Source organism: Oncorhynchus clarkii, chromosome 20 (assembly GCF_045791955.1).
Source record: "Oncorhynchus clarkii lewisi isolate Uvic-CL-2024 chromosome 20, UVic_Ocla_1.0, whole genome shotgun sequence".
NCBI classification, from domain to species: domain Eukaryota; kingdom Metazoa; phylum Chordata; class Actinopteri; order Salmoniformes; family Salmonidae; genus Oncorhynchus; species Oncorhynchus clarkii.
This window is the reverse complement of record NC_092166.1, coordinates 8,862,846-8,880,714: the sequence shown is the minus strand read 5'-3', so window position 1 is coordinate 8,880,714 and position 17,869 is coordinate 8,862,846. Positions and strand designations below refer to the sequence as shown.

At 44.8% G+C, this 17,869-nt stretch overlaps 1 protein-coding gene across 1 annotated transcript in view; it reads left to right on the top strand.

Moving 5' to 3' along the window:
• LOC139376714 (collagen alpha-4(IV) chain-like) overlaps nucleotides 1–17,204 on the top strand; it is a 78,058-nt gene extending 60,854 nt beyond the window's left edge. The window contains exons 35-48 of the mRNA XM_071119588.1: nucleotides 212–275; nucleotides 1,499–1,573; nucleotides 3,297–3,395; nucleotides 3,547–3,657; nucleotides 5,832–5,903; nucleotides 6,021–6,149; nucleotides 6,603–6,710; nucleotides 11,518–11,673; nucleotides 11,837–11,944; nucleotides 12,041–12,184; nucleotides 12,266–12,382; nucleotides 14,193–14,381; nucleotides 14,861–15,144; nucleotides 15,231–17,204. Of these exons, the coding sequence (XP_070975689.1) occupies nucleotides 212–275; nucleotides 1,499–1,573; nucleotides 3,297–3,395; nucleotides 3,547–3,657; nucleotides 5,832–5,903; nucleotides 6,021–6,149; nucleotides 6,603–6,710; nucleotides 11,518–11,673; nucleotides 11,837–11,944; nucleotides 12,041–12,184; nucleotides 12,266–12,382; nucleotides 14,193–14,381; nucleotides 14,861–15,144; nucleotides 15,231–15,491 (1,917 nt within the window). The 3' untranslated portion in view covers nucleotides 15,492–17,204. The remainder of the gene's footprint in view (nucleotides 1–211; nucleotides 276–1,498; nucleotides 1,574–3,296; nucleotides 3,396–3,546; nucleotides 3,658–5,831; nucleotides 5,904–6,020; nucleotides 6,150–6,602; nucleotides 6,711–11,517; nucleotides 11,674–11,836; nucleotides 11,945–12,040; nucleotides 12,185–12,265; nucleotides 12,383–14,192; nucleotides 14,382–14,860; nucleotides 15,145–15,230) is intronic.
• The last annotated feature ends 665 nt before the right edge of the window (nucleotides 17,205–17,869 follow it).

Here is a 17,869-nt window from a genome sequence, read left to right as displayed (position 1 = left end):
AGGTGCAGTATGTCTGTATGTATTTAAGTTGAGAATATATTCCTTCCCAAGTAAGTGGTCTTGGAAGTAATGTAAGAACACATGTCTTTGTTAAGACACAGGATGTTTATGTGTGAGTATCTTGGTGTGTGAGGGTTACTGTGTGTTGCTATGCCAGTGGGTGTTACTATGTGTTGCTATGCCAGTGACTGTTGGTTTATCCCCCTTGCAGGGGGACCCTGGGCACACGGGCCCTCCTGGGAACCCAGGCCTTCCAGGAATGACAGGCTTACAGGGTGAGTAGAGAGACAACAGAAAATACACACAAACATGATAAGGGGAACTTAAAGGGACAGGAAGAGAGGAAGGGGAGGTCATAAAGGGACAGGAAGAGAGGAAGGGGAGGTCATAAAGGGACAGGAAGAGAGGAAGGGGAGGTCATAAAGGGACAGGAAGAGAGGAAGGGGAGGTCATAAAGGGACAGGAAGAGAGGAAGGGGAGGTCATAAAGGGACAGGAAGAGAGGAAGTGGAGGTCATAAAGGGACAGGAAGAGAGGAAGGGGAGGTCATAAAGGGACAGGAAGAGAGGAAGGGGAGGTCATAAAGGGACAGGAAGAGAGGAAGTGGAGGTCATAAAGGGACAGGAAGAGAGGAAGGGGAGGTCATAAAGGGACAGGAAGAGAGGAAGGGGAGGTCATAAAGGGACAGGAAGAGAGGAAGGGGAGGTCATAAAGGGACAGGAAGAGAGGAAGGGGAGGTCATAAAGGGACAGGAAGAGAGGAAGGGGAGGTCATAAAGGGACAGGAAGAGAGGAAGGGGAGGTCATAAAGGGACAGGAAGAGAGGAAGGGGAGGTCATAAAGGGACAGGAAGAGAGGAAGGGGAGGTCATAAAGGGACAGGAAGAGAGGAAGGGGAGGTCATAAAGGGACAGGAAGAGAGGAAGTGGAGGTCATAAAGGGACAGGAAGAGAGGAAGGGGAGGTCATAAAGGGACAGGAAGAGAGGAAGGGGAGGTCATAAAGGGACAGGAAGAGAGGAAGGGGAGGTCATAAAGGGACAGGAAGAGAGGAAGGGGAGGTCATAAAGGGACAGGAAGAGAGGAAGGGGAGGTCATAAAGGGGCAGGAAGAGAGGAAGTGGAGGTCATAAAGGGACAGGAAGAGAGGAAGTGGAGGTCATAAAGGGACAGGAAGAGAGGAAGGGGAGGTCATAAAGGGACAGGAAGAGAGGAAGGGGAGGTCATAAAGGGACAGGAAGAGAGGAAGGGGAGGTCATAAAAGGACAGGAAGAGAGGAAGGGGAGGTCATAAAGGGACAGGAAGAGAGGAAGGGGAGGTCATAAAGGGACAGGAAGAGAGGAAGGGGGGGTCATAAAGGGACAGGAAGAGAGGAAGTGGAGGTCATAAAGGGACAGGAAGAGAGGATTCCAAAACGTGGGTTATTATCAGAGTGAAAGTGCTGTAATTACGACTAATATCTTCTCTGTATCCTGACACTCAAACCCCTGACCCTATTCTGCAGGTGACCCAGGAGACTCTATAGGACAACCAGGACTACCTGGGCCACCGGGTCCTCCAGGAGAATGCAGAACCTTCGGTGATCACAATACAACGTCTGCTGACAGCATGGCTCCTTATTCCCCATACAGAGCTCTACACTCCGCTTGGCTAGAGCCAGAGTATCTGGGGCGCTACATTTGGACACATTTCCAACTGAGTGAACAAACACAAACAACACTATTACAGTTTTGAGATGATGACAACAGGATACAGGATGTTTAGGACTCCCGGATCTACCAGATAAAAAAGTTACTAAATAAATACTCACTTCCAATGGGGATTCTAGCCCGTACAGTTTAGAAGTCACATCAGTGCACAGTACACTCTTAGGAAAACTATGCTATCTAGAACCTAAAAAGGTTATTTGACTGTCCCCATAGGACAACCCTTTGAAGAACCCTTTTGGGTTCTATGTAGAATCCTTTCCATGTAGGACCAAAAAGTGTTCTCCCTGGAACCAAAAAGGGTTCTCCTATGGGGACAGCCGAAGAACCCTTTTGGAACCCTTTTTTTCTAAGAGGGCAGCATGACAGAACTGTGTGCTATGTATGTATCATGACCGTATCTCTCCTGTTTATTCATTTGTGTTTATGTTCTCCCATGATCCTGGTACTGCTCTTGTCCAGAGTGTGACGCTGAGTCATTAGAATAGGAGTAACTTCAGGTCACATATGATATTCAGGGATATTAACTGAATATGCTATGGCTAGCTTGCCGTACTTTACCTGCACACAGAGGATAGCTGCAAAAAGGCTTATGCTCAGGTGAGGTCCCCAATGCATTAGGTGTTTTTGCGCTGCTCACTATACCTTCTGAAGGGTGCACCGATCGGGTCGATCAGGCCCCATCTGAGCCAGGTGGCTTGCCAACTGCACCTCCAGCCATTACCATGCCCTCTCTGCCTCCTGCCTAGCTATGCAACAGATCTTCTAACGCTGTGCTCCCTTTTCTCATAGAATCTTTAGTGTCCTTCTACTGGTAGACACTTGGCCTTCCATCCCTTGTCAGTGCATTCATCCACGAGTGTCTGGCACGTCAACAGCTTCCTTTTGTAGGCTTCCTTAATGCTCTCCTCCTGTGGAGTCATTAGCATGGCCATTTAGATGTTGGTGCTCCTTGACCAGACTGGCAGGTCTGGTCTGAATGTTGTGCTGACAATGTCCTGGGGGAAGATGAGATGCCTTCCCAGGTCAGCTCTTAACTCTTTCCAATCCAATCTGCTGTTCTCAGTCTGTCAGTCAGGCTGCTGCTGTTGTTCCCAGCCAGTCAGTCAGTCAGTCAGGCTGCTGCTGCTGTTCTCAGTCAGTCAGTCAGTCAGGCTGCTGCTGCTGTTCTCAGCCAGTCAGTCAGTCAGGCAGGCTGCTGCTGTTGTTCCCAGTCAGGCTGCTGCTGCTGTTCTCAGTCTGTCAGTCAGTCAGGCAGGCTGCTGCTGCTGTTCTCAGTCAGTCAGTCAGTCAGGCTGCTGCTGCTGTTCTCAGTCTGTCAGTCAGTCAGTCAGGCTGCTGCTGCTGTTGTTTTCTGTATTTGTGTTCACTTCCAAATGTGACATTTGTGTTGGGGCAGTGATTCACACTCCTAGAAGGTATGTGCCGGTGTGATTGGCACTAGGGTTGCAAAATTCCGGTAACTTTTCCAGAAATCCTTGTTGGAGGACTACAGATGTCCTTATTTCCTTCCGATTCTGGGAACCTCCCAACCGGAATTTCTGGGAAAGTGACTAGAAATGTGCAACCCTAATTGATATTTTTCACACTCTATAGATCCAAAGGGAGACCCAGGAGATCCAGGGAGCCCAGGACCCAGAGGATCACCAGGACAGCCTGGTGTCCACGGAGCCCGAGGACCACTGGGTAGCCCAGGTAATGGATCCCTAAAGTCCCCTTCTGTATGTCACTCATTTAATATTTCCTCCTTAGGACAGGGTACAGGACATTTCATTTATGTCTATGTGTTTGTTTAGTGTCTACATATGTGAGCATTTTAGATTCTAAAGTTTGTGTGTGTGTGCAGGTTTCCCTGGTCCCTCAGGTCCGCCGGGTCGTCCAGGCTCCCCAGGGCCTCCCGGAGGAATTCTCGGAGGTCAAGGCCCCAAGGGCATTCCTGGACTGCCCGGTCCTCCAGGTACTAAGACCCAATCTACAGTTGAAGTCGGGAGGTTTACATTCACCTTAGCCAAATACATTTAAACTCAGTTTTTCACAATTCCTGACATTTAATCCCAGTAAAAAATACCCTGTTTTAGGTCAGTTAAGACCACCACTTTATTTTAAGAATGTGAAATGTCAGAATAATAGTAGAGAGAATGATTCATTTCAGCTGTTATTTCTTTCATCACATTCCAAGTGGGTCAGAAGTGTACATGCACTCAATTAGTATTTTGTAGCATTGCCTTAAATTGTTCAACTTGGGGCAAACGTTTCGGGTAGCCTTCCACAAGCTTCCCACAATAAGTTGGGTGAATTTTGTCCCATTCCTCCTGACAGAGTTGGTGTAACTGAGTCAGGTTTGTAGGCTTCCTTGCTCGCACACGCTTTGTCAGTTCTGACCACAAATTGTCTAAAGGATGAGGTCAGGGCTTTGTGATGGCCACTCCAATACCTTGAGTTTGTTGTCCTTTAGCCATTTTCCACAACTTTGGAAGTATGCTTGGGGTCATTGTCCATTTGGAAGACCAATTTGTGACCAAGCTTTAACTGATGTCTTGAGATGTTGCTTCAATATATCCACATAATTGTCCTCATGATGTTATCTATTTTGTGAAGTGCACAAGTCCCTCCTGCATCAAAACACCCCCACAACATGATGCTGCCACCCCAGTGCTTCACGATTGGGATGGTGTTCTTCGGCTTGCAAGCCTCCCCCTTTTTCCTCCAAACATAACGATGGTCAATATGGCCAAACAGTTCTATTTTTGTTTTATCAGACCAGAGGACATTTCTCCAAAAAGTACGATCTTTGTCCCCATGTGCAGTTGCAAATCGTAGTGTGGCTTTTTTATGGGGGTTTTAGAGCAGTGGCTTCTTCTTTGTTGAGCGGACTTTCGGGTTATGTCGATATTGGAGTCATTTTACTGTGGATATAGATACTTTTGTACCTGTTTCCTCCAGCATCTTCACAAGGTCCTTTGCTGTTGTTCTGGGATTGATTTGCACTTTTGGCATCAAAGTACGTTCATCTCTAGGAAACAGAACGCTGCGTGGTCCCACCGTGTTTATACTTGTGTACTATTGTTTGTACAGATGAACGTGGTACCTTCAGGCATTTGGAAATTGCTCCCAATGATGAACCAGACTTGTGGAGGTCTACAATTTTTTTTTCTGAGGTCTTGGCTGATTTCTTTTGATTATCCCATGATGTCAAGCAAAGAGGCACTGAGTTTGAAGGTAGGCCTTGAAATACATCCACAGGTACACCTCCAATTGACTCAAATTATGTCAATTGGCCTATCAGAAGCTTCTAAAGCCATGACATCATTTTCTGGAATTTTCCAAGCTGTTTAAAGGCACAGTCAACTTAGTGTATGTGAACTTCTGACCCACTGGAATTGTGATACAGTGAATTATAAGTGAAATAATCTGTCTGTGAACAATTGTTGGAAAGATTACTGTTGAAATGCACAAAGTAGATGTCCTAACTGACTTGCCAAAAGTATAGTTTGTGAACAAGAAATTTGTGGAGTGGTTGAAAAACGAGTTTTAATGACTCCAGCCTAAGTGTATGTAAACTTCCGACTTCAACTATACTTACCACCTAGTGACAGGCCCTAGCCATTTAGATTTGGTTGGGGGGCCCCCCTCACCTCGGGCAAAACATTTTATTTGCATGTGAAACATATGTTAACATTGACAAAGCAAGTGAAGTTGATAATAAACAAATGAGAAATAAACAATAAACAATGTATTTTGGCGATGAAAAAAAATGCTATTTCGAAGTTGAATTTCCTGCAATTCTACACATTTTGCCATGCATAGAGAAAATGTTGCAGTTTTGTAGTTTTTAAAGCTAATTTCCTGAAATTCTACATGTTGCCATGACTTAATGCCATGTTCATACAATATCTGGGTGAGAGTAACTTACAGTCAATGGGGTCCCCCTGGAGGTCAGGGCCCCGTGCCCTGCATACCCGGTTGGTAATTCGGTCATGATTACTACAAGGTTTAGATAGCTGGCTGGACTCATTTACCTCGCAATCCAAAGCATTTAGCTGACATGGTATACATACTGTACATGTGTGCAGTTGACCCGGGAATGATTTTGATGTATATGGGATTGACTTGATGTGAATTTCTCCACAGGTTTCCCGGGACCCCCAGGACTGCATGGTCTGAACGGGCTCCAAGGCCAAAAAGGAGAGAAGGGAGCAAGAGGTGAGGTTACAAACACTTATCAATAAATAACTGTCTCTGAATAGATATCTAAATCCAGATCAAGTACGTTACTAATAGTTACCAGTAGTCCTTATGTGTCACATCTCACTCTCTCAGGACCAGATGTGTTGGGCCCACGAGGGCCATCTGGGTTCCCCGGAGTCAAAGGCCACACAGGCTCCCAGGGACCCCCGGGAACTTCTTACCCCGGATCTAAAGGCCTAAGGGGCCCTCCAGGCTACCAAGGTACTGTTTGTATCAGTCATGAGTGAAACATTTGCTTTTCAAGATAGTAATGACATGATTGAGATCATCATACGTTAGAATTTAGCAAAAGGTTGGTGTGTGATTTTATTTTAAGTTTATAGACGGTGCATTCGGAAAGTATTCAGACTCCTGGACTTTCTTTCACATGTTGTTACATTACAGATTTATTCAAAAATGTATGAATCTACACACAATACCCCATAATGACAAAGCGAAAACAGGTTTTTAGACATTTTTGAAATGTATTAAAAACAAAAACATTTTAACACTGTGATTTTCTTTTAAGTTTCTATGTAGTAGATACAGTACATTGTGTGTCATTACTGCGTAGTTCCCCGGTGGAGTAGGGTACATGTGAGTGTTGGGTTGTTGACATGATGTTAGCTACTGTATGACTCCTGTATGGTTGATTGAATGTGTAATGTCACCCAGGACCAAAAGGAGTCACTGGTGAGCCCGGTGGTTCAGGTGGAGAGTGCTCAGAATGTCACAGAGGACCCAACGGAGAGCCAGGATACGAAGGCATTCATGGACCTCCAGGTCTGTCTGTCTGTCTGTCTGTCTGTCTGTCTGTCTGTCTGTACGTACGTACGTACGTACGTACCAGGTGACAAATGTCAAACTGTCTGTCTGTACCAGGTGACAAATGTCAAACTGTCTGTCAGTGTGTACGCCAAATAATGAAAGGCTTACTTACAAGCCCTTAACCAACAATGCAGTTTTAAGAAAATACCTAAAAAAAATATAAGAGAAAAGATGGATGGCAGGAAGCTTGGCCCCGGTGATGTACTGGGCCGTACGCACTACCTTCTGTAGTGCCTCGCAGTCGGAGGCCGAGAAGTTGCCATACCACGCAGTGATGAAACCAGTCAGGATGCTCTCGATGTCAAACCTTTGAGGATCTGAGAACCCATGCCAAATCTTGTCAGTCTCTTGAGGGGGAATAGGTTTTGTCGTGCCTTCTTCACAACTGTCTTGGTGTACTTGGACCATGTTAGTTTGTTGGTGATGTGGACACCAAGGAACTTGAATCGCTCAACCTGCTCCACTGCAGCCCCAACGATGAGAATTTGGGTGTGCTCGGTCCTCCTTTTCCTGTAGTCCACAATCATCTCCTTTGTCTTGATCATGTTGAGGGAGAGGTTGTTGTCCTTGTGTAACCGGTGTGAAATGCAATAGAGATTGCATCATCTGTGGCTCTGTTGGTGTGGTACGCAAATTGGAGTGGGTCTAGGGTTTCTGGGATAATGGTGTTGATGTGAACTATGACCAGCCTTTCAAAGCATTTCATGGCTACAGGCGTGAGTGCTATGGGTCGGTAGTCATTTAGGCAGGTTGCCTTAGTGTTCTTGGGCACAGGAACTATGGTGGTCTGCTTGAAACATGTTGGTTTTACAGAATCGGTCAGGGAGAGGTTGTACATGTCAGTGAAAACAGTTGCCAGCGCATGCCCGGAGTACACATCCTGGTAATCCATCTGGCCCTGCGGCCATATGAATGTTGACCTGTTTAAAGGTCTTACTCACATCGGCTACGGAGAGTGTGATCACACAGTCGTCCAGAACAGCTGATTCTCTCATACATGTTTCAGTGTTACTTGCGTCGAAGCGAGCATAGAATTTATTTAGCTTGTCAGGTAGGCTTGTATCACTGGGCAGCTCTTGGCTGTGCGTCCCTTTGGAGTCTGTAATAGTTTGCAATCCCTGCCACATCTGACAAGCGTCGTATGATTCGATCTTAGTCCAGTATTGACGCTTTGCCTGTTTGATGGTTCGTCGGAGGACATAGCAGGATTTTTTATAAGCTTCCGGGTTAGAGTCCAGCTCCTTGAAAGCGGCAGCTCTACCCTTAGCTCAGTGCGAAAGTTGCCTGTGATCCATGGCTTCTGGTTGGGGTATGTACGTACAGTTACTGTGGGGACGACGTCCTCGATACACTTATTAATAAAACCAGTGACTGATGTGGTGTACTCCTCAATGCCATCAGAATCCTGGAACATATTCCAGTCTGTGTAGATTCATTGGAATGTTGTTTTATTTGGGAGGAACCCGAGAGTGTGTATATTAGTGGATTAATTTAATATTATAAACTTCAAAGCAATTGCGCATGATCTGAAGACGTTATAAGCTACTGCTAATTAAGCCGTTCTACTATAAAAGCCTACAATGAACAAGTTCTACTATAAAAGCCTACAATAAACACAAAGCTACTGTTCATGAAGCCGTTCTACTATAAAAGCCTACAATAAACAAAAAGCTACTGTTCATGAAGCGTTCTACTATAAAAGCCTACAATAAACAAAAAGCTACTGTTCATGAAGCCGTTCTACTATAAAAGCCTACAATAAACAAAAAGCTACTGTTCATGAAGACGTTCTACTATAAAAGCCTACAATAAACAAAAAGCTACTGTTCATGAAGATGTTCTACTATAAAAGCCTACAATAAACAAAAAGCTACTGTTCATGAAGACGTTCTACTATAAAAGCCCACAATAAACAAAGACGCACAAAACTTACCGTAGACGTTCACCTTAGTAGACGTTTGCGCGTTTTGTGTATCTTCTCCTTTGGTTCTGCATGTGGCCTTACAGACGACCGTGTTGATGTGATGAATTCCCAACGGGTTAAATATTTGCAGGGACACTGTCCCGTTGGTCTCCGTTTTACCGTAGAGTGACGGGTCAATCAATGAAGACCAGGTGAACGTGACGGCTTCGGCGCAGCCACTGGCTTTGCACGTCAGGACCAGACTGTCGCCGACTCGAGCCATGGGATGCTTTGGTGTGAGGTTTAGGACAAATTTCGACGCTTTAAAAGAGATAATAATTTGTCCAAATTAAACATACTTGACCTTATATGAAACTTAAAACTGCAGCATTTTAGGAAAAATGTTAAGATCTTACCTGCAGTAGGCAGCAATACTATCCAAAGCGCGAACGCAGTCATGCTCTGTTTTGAGAAATTACAGCTAAATTAGTTATTCTCTTGAAGAAACCTTGAGAGACATAGCCTTCTGTCCTTGGCCCATGTTGATATTTATATATGTCATTTTATTGGGGGGGTTCCCGTTGCAGACTCCCCTTGGAAGTTTTGTAGCCCATTATTCCATGCGCCCTTGTCTCATAGGCTAGGGCTGCAGTCCTCAACCCTTGCCCTAGCCACTTTCCCTCCGAAAATCCCCATCGAAATCGGATGCAGTTTGATTGGCATATTAAGTGGTCAAATTTACTAACTTTGTCCTCTCGAAGAGTGAACAACTTTGGTCACTTGCGGGGTTGATATGACCTACAATTCAATGCAAACTGTAGTCATATGTCAAACTGGTGGCTGCGAAGTGTACATTGACATTTTATAAAAGGCTGCATTTTCAGCATGTCAGAAAAGTATGAAGCTAGCTTGCTTAAAACAAAATATATATATATATATATATAAAACTAGCTGGGAATTCATACACATTGATTTTTGCATTGGCAATTTGGCTTAGTCTCGTGGTGAAGAGCCTATAAAACGTTGCTAGATTCATTAACATATTTTTTGCAACTCTGAAATGTATTGGAATAAATTACCAAACTATAAAACTAGCTAGCCAGCTATGGGTAACTGTAGCTAACTACCTGACAGGAGTGCTAGCTACAGTCGGAAGTTTACATACACTTAGGTTGGAGTCATTAAAACTTGTTTTTCAACCACTCCACAAATTTCTTGTTAACAAACTGTAGTTTTGGCAAGTGGGTTAGGACATCTACTTTGTGCATGACACAATACATTTTTCCAACAATTGTTTACAGACAGATTATTTCACTTATAATTCACTAACACAATTCCAGTGGGTCAGAATTTTACATACACTAAATTGACTGTGCCTTTATACAACTTGGAAAATTCCAGATAATGACGTCATGGCTTTAGAAGCTTCTGATAGGCTCAGCAAGGAAGAAGCCACTGCTCAATAACCTCCATAAAAAAGCCAGACTACGGTTTGCAACTGCACATGGGGTCAATGATCATACTTTTTTGAGAAATGTCCTCTGGTCTGATGAAACAAAAAAAGAACTCTTTAGCCATAATGACCATCGTTGTGTTTGGAGAAAAAAGGGGGAGCCGTGCAACCCGAAGAACACCATCCCAACCGTGAAGCACTGGAGTGGAAGCATCATGTTGTGGGGGTGCTTTGCTGCAGGAGGGACTGGTGCACTTCACAAAATAGATGGCATCATGAGGTAGGAAAATTATGTGGATATATTGAAGCAACACCACAAGACATCAGTCAGGAAGTTAAAGCTTGGTCGCAAATGGGTCTTCCAAATGAACAATGACCCCAAGCATACTTCCAAAGTTGTGGCAAAATGGCTTAAGGACAACAACGTCAAGGTATTTGAGTGACCATCACAAAGCCCTGACCTCAATCCTATAGAACATTTGTGGGCAGAACTGAAAAAGTGTGTGCGAACAAGTAGGCCTACAAACCTGACTCAGTTACACCAGCTCTGTCAGGAGGAATGGGACAAAATTCACCCAACTTATTGTGGGAAGCTTGTGTAAGGCTAATTGAAACGTTTGACCCAAGTTAAACAATTTAAAGACAATGCTACCAAATACTAATTGAGTGTATGTAAATGTATGACCCACTGGGAATGTGTTGACATTTCACATTCTTAAAATAAAGTGGTGATCCTAACTGACCTAAGACAGGGAATTTTTACTAGGATTAAATGTCAGGATTTGTGGAAAAACTGAGTTTAAATGTATTTGGATAAGGTGTATCTAAACTTCCAACTTCAACTGTACTTCAACTGTATGTGCTTTCAGTTCGTGCTTTTGCACCTGTGTTGCTTGCTTTTTGGGGTTTTAGGCTGGGTTTCTGAACAGCACTTTGATATATCAGCTGATGTAAGAAGGGCTAGATAAATAAAATTGATTTGGTTTGTAGTATATCCCTCCCGTCTGACTCATTCAAGAAAAACTTTGTCCAATTTGAGGTGAGTAATCACAGTTCTGATGTCCAGAAGCTCTTTTCTGTCATAAGAAACGGTAGCAGCAACATTATGTACAATACAAGATACGAACAACGTGAAAAAACATGCAAAATATCATAGTTGGTTAAGAGCCGAGAAGACTGCAGCCATCCCTTACTTACTTGCTTAAATTAAATGTTATGGTGTCAGATGTCAGTGTGTACCAGGTGTCAGATGTCAGTGTGTACCAGGTGTCAGATGTCAGTGTGTACCAGATGTCAGATGTCAGTCAGTGTGTACCAGGGGTCAGATGTCAGTCAGTCTGTCATTGTGTACCAGGTGTCAGGTGTTTCTGTGTGTTTTTCTTGTCTCAGTATTTGAGTGTTTTCAGGACCACCCGGTGAACCGGGTCCTGCTGGTACTGCAGAGCCATTTCCAGGAGACCCAGGCCCCCAAGGGCCACCAGGGCCCAATGGCCATAAAGGACAGAGAGGCCCCCCAGGACCCCTAGGGCCAACAGACTACTCAGGATCACAAGGACCCAAAGGTAACCACATAACACACAACTCCGAAACAGAAAACTGTGTAAAACATTTAAAATCGGAAAACAAAATTGTTGTTTTTTTTTGGGGGGGGGGGGCAGGTCGAGTTAGTCCCTCCCTGATGCAGTCTGTTTTCTCTGTTTGGTGCCTAATGTTCTTTTCTGATAGGTGCCAGAGGCCCTGATGGTCACATGGGCCCCAACGGAGCAAGAGGTCGTCCAGGCGCCTACGGCCTCCTGGGGCCCAAAGGTGACAAAGGCAAACCTGGGGATGCAGGTGAGGACTGAGACCAATAGAGATAACTGAGACAATTCTATCTGTTTAGCCTGCCCTGTTCTTTTGACAATGAGGTTCCTCTGTATCCCCCTGCAGGTCCCAAAGGCCTGCCCGGTCAGGTTTTGGACGGTGTCGTTACCACTCAGGAACCCTACCGTGGGATCCATGGCCCCTTAGGTCCATCAGGTCCAAATGGTCCCCCGGGAAAGGCTGGGCCCCGTGGGAACCCTGGGCCTCACGGTAAGTGACCTACAGAAACATGATGTGTGTGTGTGTTGTTTTTCACACCGACGGTGGTGTTTTGTGTGTCATTTTCTCTAGGTCCTAAGGGCCCAGCTGGGTCACGAGGGCCCCCAGGGAGAAATGGACCTCCAGGTCCACCTGGACCTTTAGGAGACCCAGGCGATCATGGACAGCAAGGTTTTGTGGGACATCAGGGTAAAGACATATACATACACACACATACACACACGCACACAGAGACAGAATATATAACAAATAGTAACAGAAGTAAGCCATTTCACCGTGCTCCTCAACATAATGCAATATACTAATATACTAATATACTCACATCTGACATGTATACATTAGTATTTTGGTGTAAACACATACAGTGCCTTGCGAAAGTATTCGGCCCCCTTGAACTTTGCGACCTTTTGCCACATTTCAGGCTTCAAACAAAGATATAAAACTGTATTTTTTTGTGAAGAATCAACAACAAGTGGGACACAATCATGAAGTGGAACGACATTTATTGGATATTTCAAACTTTTTTAACAAATAAAAAACTGAAAAATTGGGCGTGCAAAATTATTCAGCCCCCTTAAGTTAATACTTTGTAGCGCCACCTTTTGCTGCGATTACAGCTGTAAGTCGCTTGGGGTATGTCTCTATCAGTTTTGCACATCGAGAGACTGAATTTTTTTCCCATTCCTCCTTGAAAAACAGTTTGAGCTCAGTGAGGTTGGATGGAGAGCATTTGTGAACAGCAGTTTTCAGTTCTTTCCACAGATTCTCGATTGGATTCAGGTCTGGACTTTGACTTGGCCATTCTAACACCTGGATATGTTTATTTTTGAACCATTCCATTGTAGATTTTGCTTTATGTTTTGGATCATTGTCTTGTTGGAAGACAAATCTCCGTCCCAGTCTCAGGTCTTTTGCAGACTCCATCAGGTTCTTCCAGAATGGTCCTGTATTTGGCTCCATCCATCTTCCCATCAATTTTAACCATCTTCCCTGTCCCTGCTGAAGAAAAGCAGGCCCAAACCATGATGCTGCCACCACCATGTTTGACAGTGGGGATGGTGTGTTCAGCTGTGTTGCTTTTACGCCAAACATAACGTTTTGCATTGTTGCCAAAAAGTTCAATTTTGGTTTCATCTGACCAGAGCACCTTCTTCCACATGTTTGGTGTGTCTCCCAGGTGGCTTGTGGCAAACTTTAACCGACACTTTTTATGGATATCTTTAAGAAATGGCTTTCTTCTTGCCACTCTTCCATAAAGGCCAGATTTGTGCAATATACGACTGATTGTTGTCCTATGGACAGAGTCTCCCACCTCAGCTGTAGATCTCTGCAGTTCATCCAGAGTGATCATGGGCCTCTTGGCTGCATCTCTGATCAGTCTTCTCCTTGTATGAGCTGAAAGTTTAGAGGGACGGCCAGGTCTTGGTAGATTTGCAGTGGTCTGATACTCCTTCCATTTCAATATTATCGCTTGCACAGTGCTCCTTGGGAAGTTTAAAGCTTGGGAAATCTTTTTGTATCCAAATCCGGCTTTAAACTTCTTCACAACAGTATCTCGGACCTGCCTGGTGTGTTCCTTGTTCTTCATGATGCTCTCTGCGCTTTTAACGGACCTCTGAGACTATCACAGTGCAGGTGCATTTATACGGAGACTTGATTACACACAGGTGGATTGTATTTATCATCATTAGTCATTTAGGTCAACATTGGATCATTCAGAGATCCTCACTGAACTTCTAGAGAGAGTTTGCTGCACTGAAAGTAAAGGGGCTGAATAATTTTGCACGCCCAATTTTTCAGTTTTTGATTTGTTCAATTTTTTTGAAATATCCAATAAATGTCGTTCCACTTCATGATTGTGTCCCACTTGTTGTTGATTCTTCACAAAAAACTACAGTTTTATATCTTTATGTTTGAAGCCTGAAATGTGGCAAAAGGTCGCAAAGTTCAAGGGGGCCGAATACTTTCGCAAGGCACTGTATACTCTTCCTCCTCACAGGTCCTCCGGGTTCTCAGGGTGACCGTGGCTACCCCGGTTCCACTGGCTCTGTGAGTTCAGGCTTCCTGCTGGTGATCCACAGCCAGTCGGTGGAGGTCCCTGTGTGTCCCGAGGGCAGCAGCCCCCTGTGGACCGGCTATAGCCTGTTCTACCTGGAGGGGCAGGAGAGGACACACACACAGGACCTGGGTACGTACGAACCCCTAGATGGGTGTGGAGGGGTGGGCTGAGGGTGTGGAGGGGTGTGTAGGGGTGGGCCGAATGTAGGGGGTTGTAGGGGTGTGGAGGGGTTGGCCGAGTGGAGAGGTGTATAGGGGTAGGTAGAGGTAGTGTGTGTGGGGGGGTGAGAGAGAGGATACTGACTAATAAGGTATCTCCATTTTGTGTCAGCTCATCAATGTGTTCATGTCTGTCTTTCAATCTATTCACATCAGAGTTCAGTTTTCCTATGAGGAAAAAATAGAATTGGAATTTCTTTTTACTTCCTGAATTGGCTGAATAAAAAAAGGAATTGACCAACAACCCTGATTCACATGTACACAACTCTCTCTCTCCTCCCCCCGCCCTTCTCGCTTGCTCTCCCCTGCCCCTCTCTCTCTCTCTCCCCTGCCCTTCTCTCTCTCTCCCCTGCCCTGCCCTGCCCTTCTCTCTCTCTGTCCTCCCTCCAGGCCAGGCCGGCTCATGTCTGCGTATCTTCAGCACCATGCCCTTCTCCTACTGCAACACAGGTACCTGTGACTACGCCAGCCGCAATGACAAATCCTACTGGCTTTCCACCACCGCTGCCGTGCCCATGATGCCCGTGTCGGGCCACGACATCCGCGCCCATATCAGCCGCTGTGCCGTGTGTGAGACACCCTCACCCGCTGTGGCAGTGCACAGCCAGGATTATATCGCCCCCACCTGCCCCCCTGGGTGGAGGAGTCTGTGGGCTGGCTACTCCTTCCTCATGGTGAGTGTGTGGTGGTAGGGGGGGATCTCTGTGTTTGTGTGTGTATATGACTGTATATCGCTCACACTATCCTCTCGTCTCTCCAGCACTCTGGAGCGGGCGACGAGGGTGGCGGCCAATCTCTGACCTCATCCGGCAGCTGCCTGCGAGACTTCCGTGCCCAGCCCTTTGTGGAGTGCCAGGGCCCGCGGGGCACATGCCACTACTTCGCCAATGTCTACAGCTTCTGGCTGACCCATGTTTCCCTGGACGAGCAGTTTGGCCCCGGCCCCGTCCCTAGCGTGTTGAAGGCCGCCGATCAACAGCGCCAGCAGGCCAGCCGCTGCCACGTGTGTACCAAGGGCTGAACACCTTATGTCACCTCCGATTTCTTTTCTTAAATAGACTTGTTTTGTTGGTATTTTGTATGTTTATTGGATTGAGAGAGAAGAGCGTGTTCTGAAAACGCAGTAGAACAGATTTCAATCCTTGCTGGCAGCGGCACATCGTACATGTGCTCCACACCACTAGACCACCCCAGGCCACGTCACCTCCTATTTCATCCATAAGTCAAGTTGCCTCATATGATTACCAAACTACCCCGACCCCACTACATCACTGTCACAATGCTGTGCTATGCTAGCCCTGTCAGCGCCCTGTCCCACTTGTCAGGGATGCATACAATCATCATCTACTACTATTTACCATTTTTGACTATGGTGGCTAGTATAACGAAACCATAGTGTGGATTGCAGTCTATACTAGTCCATAGACCACTTTCAAGGGAAGGAAACATCTATCAAATGTGGAGGATGATGTCATTTTGCTGAACTATCCCTTTAACTGACTTCGTAATGGAGACCATTGGCCAGGTCATAGATGGGTTGGTTGTTTAGCAACAAAACCGACGCGTGTGCAACTATGGGGCAAAACAGACGGGGTTGGCTTAGATGGTTGACAACATGTAAACTATATTTCATGTCCAGTGTTTATTGAAAACATAAATTAATGTGCTCAATGGGCACTTGTTGTCTCAAATACGTTACAGTTGTTGTTTAGCTAGTGAATTTGAGCCATATTAGCATCGACGTGACAGTCAAAACACCTCAAAACAAGATAAAAAACAAGCCACCTAGGATTCCCCACATAGCTGCTTTTTGTCATTGTTGCTATAGCTACAGTATTTGGCCATCCAGAATCAGAACGACACACAGCGTTCTGCCCCATTTTAAAGCTTGCTCATTGTTTTCGTGACTTTGTCCACTAACCCATCTATTGGCACAATGGTTCAGCACTGATCAACCTGCACTGAGCACCTCCCAGATCAGGAAGTGACAGTGGACACTGGGAAAGGAGTAAGGCATGTGAACACACTGGATTACTCAGAGCGCTCATCATTGGAAAACCAGCTATTCACTCCAACAAAGACTACAGGCCAAAAGACACAGTATGCCTTAATCAGAAATAATCTTAACATGTGTAGTTAAAATAACCAATAATCTAGTATTGTTGTATCAATATCCATGTCATAATGTTAGAATTAAGCGACAAGGCGCCAGGGGTGTGGTATATGGCCAATATACCACGGCTAAGGGCTGTTCTTGGATATTGGCCATATATCACAAACCCCCAAGGTGCCTTATTGCTATAAAAAAAATTAAAAACGTGTTTACTGTTTGTCGGTAACAAATATTTTTGTGTCAATGCCGTGGTATATTGTCTGATATACACACGGCTGGAATGCTGTTTCAGCCAATCAGCATCCAGGACCCAAACTACCCTGTTTATAATTTATAATTTACACTACAGCTATTACGGCTTTGAAATGCACTGGTCCCATTTTTTTTCCTACATCATAACGGTTTTATATACCGTTTTTTAGTTGTGTAAAATGAAATGACAAATTAATTCGTTTAATTTAGTTTCTTGTGGTGTGACTATCAATTATGTTCATGTTGGTGCTGATTATTACAGTCGTGCTGTTATTGTTTTGCATTTCTTATCAAATCGAGCTCTGCCATGTTTGTATTACAGATACGCAAATGTCTTTACTCTTTAAAGTTTTATCCACAATGAAAAAATCCTTGTGTATCATTTACAGGGACCTTTTCCATTAACTTTAACTTATTTGTAAGGTTACTCTTATCGAAAACCACATATGTATCCAAGTAAATCGGAGTAAAATGTAAAGACCAAAAGCACAATCACATATTTCACCGGGATTCCCATCTCTTCCACAGTGAGACCAAGTTCATATTTATTTATCTCGACAACAGAACCAATCAGCATACAGTACTTCTTTCTCAAACATGTTTTTTTTTTCCTCTTTCTTCTTTTCCTTTTCAAAATGAAGAGCACAGTCAGCGCTGTGTTCTTTCTCTAGCTTTCACACTGCACATTATTTACACACACAAAAAAAAAAAGATAGTTAAACATCGTTATACATTTCGGACCTGCGCTGTAAGAAATGTTCATGTTTCAAACAATCATTTCAGAGTTGACCTGCATACAGTGTAGCTCGGCACACACTAACACACACACGCACAGGTATAAGGGACTTGGTGCGGACCGCCGTGTTGATTTCTCAATGGAAGGGGTATTGCACTGGTTTAACCAGTTAGGTTGTTCATGCTACTCCTAGGTTTCCTTTCCTCCACTCCTATTGGCCTGCTGCTCATGTCTGCCAATGGATGGGCAGATTTAAGTCTCTAATCCATTTCAATGTCCAACGTCACTACAGTGCATT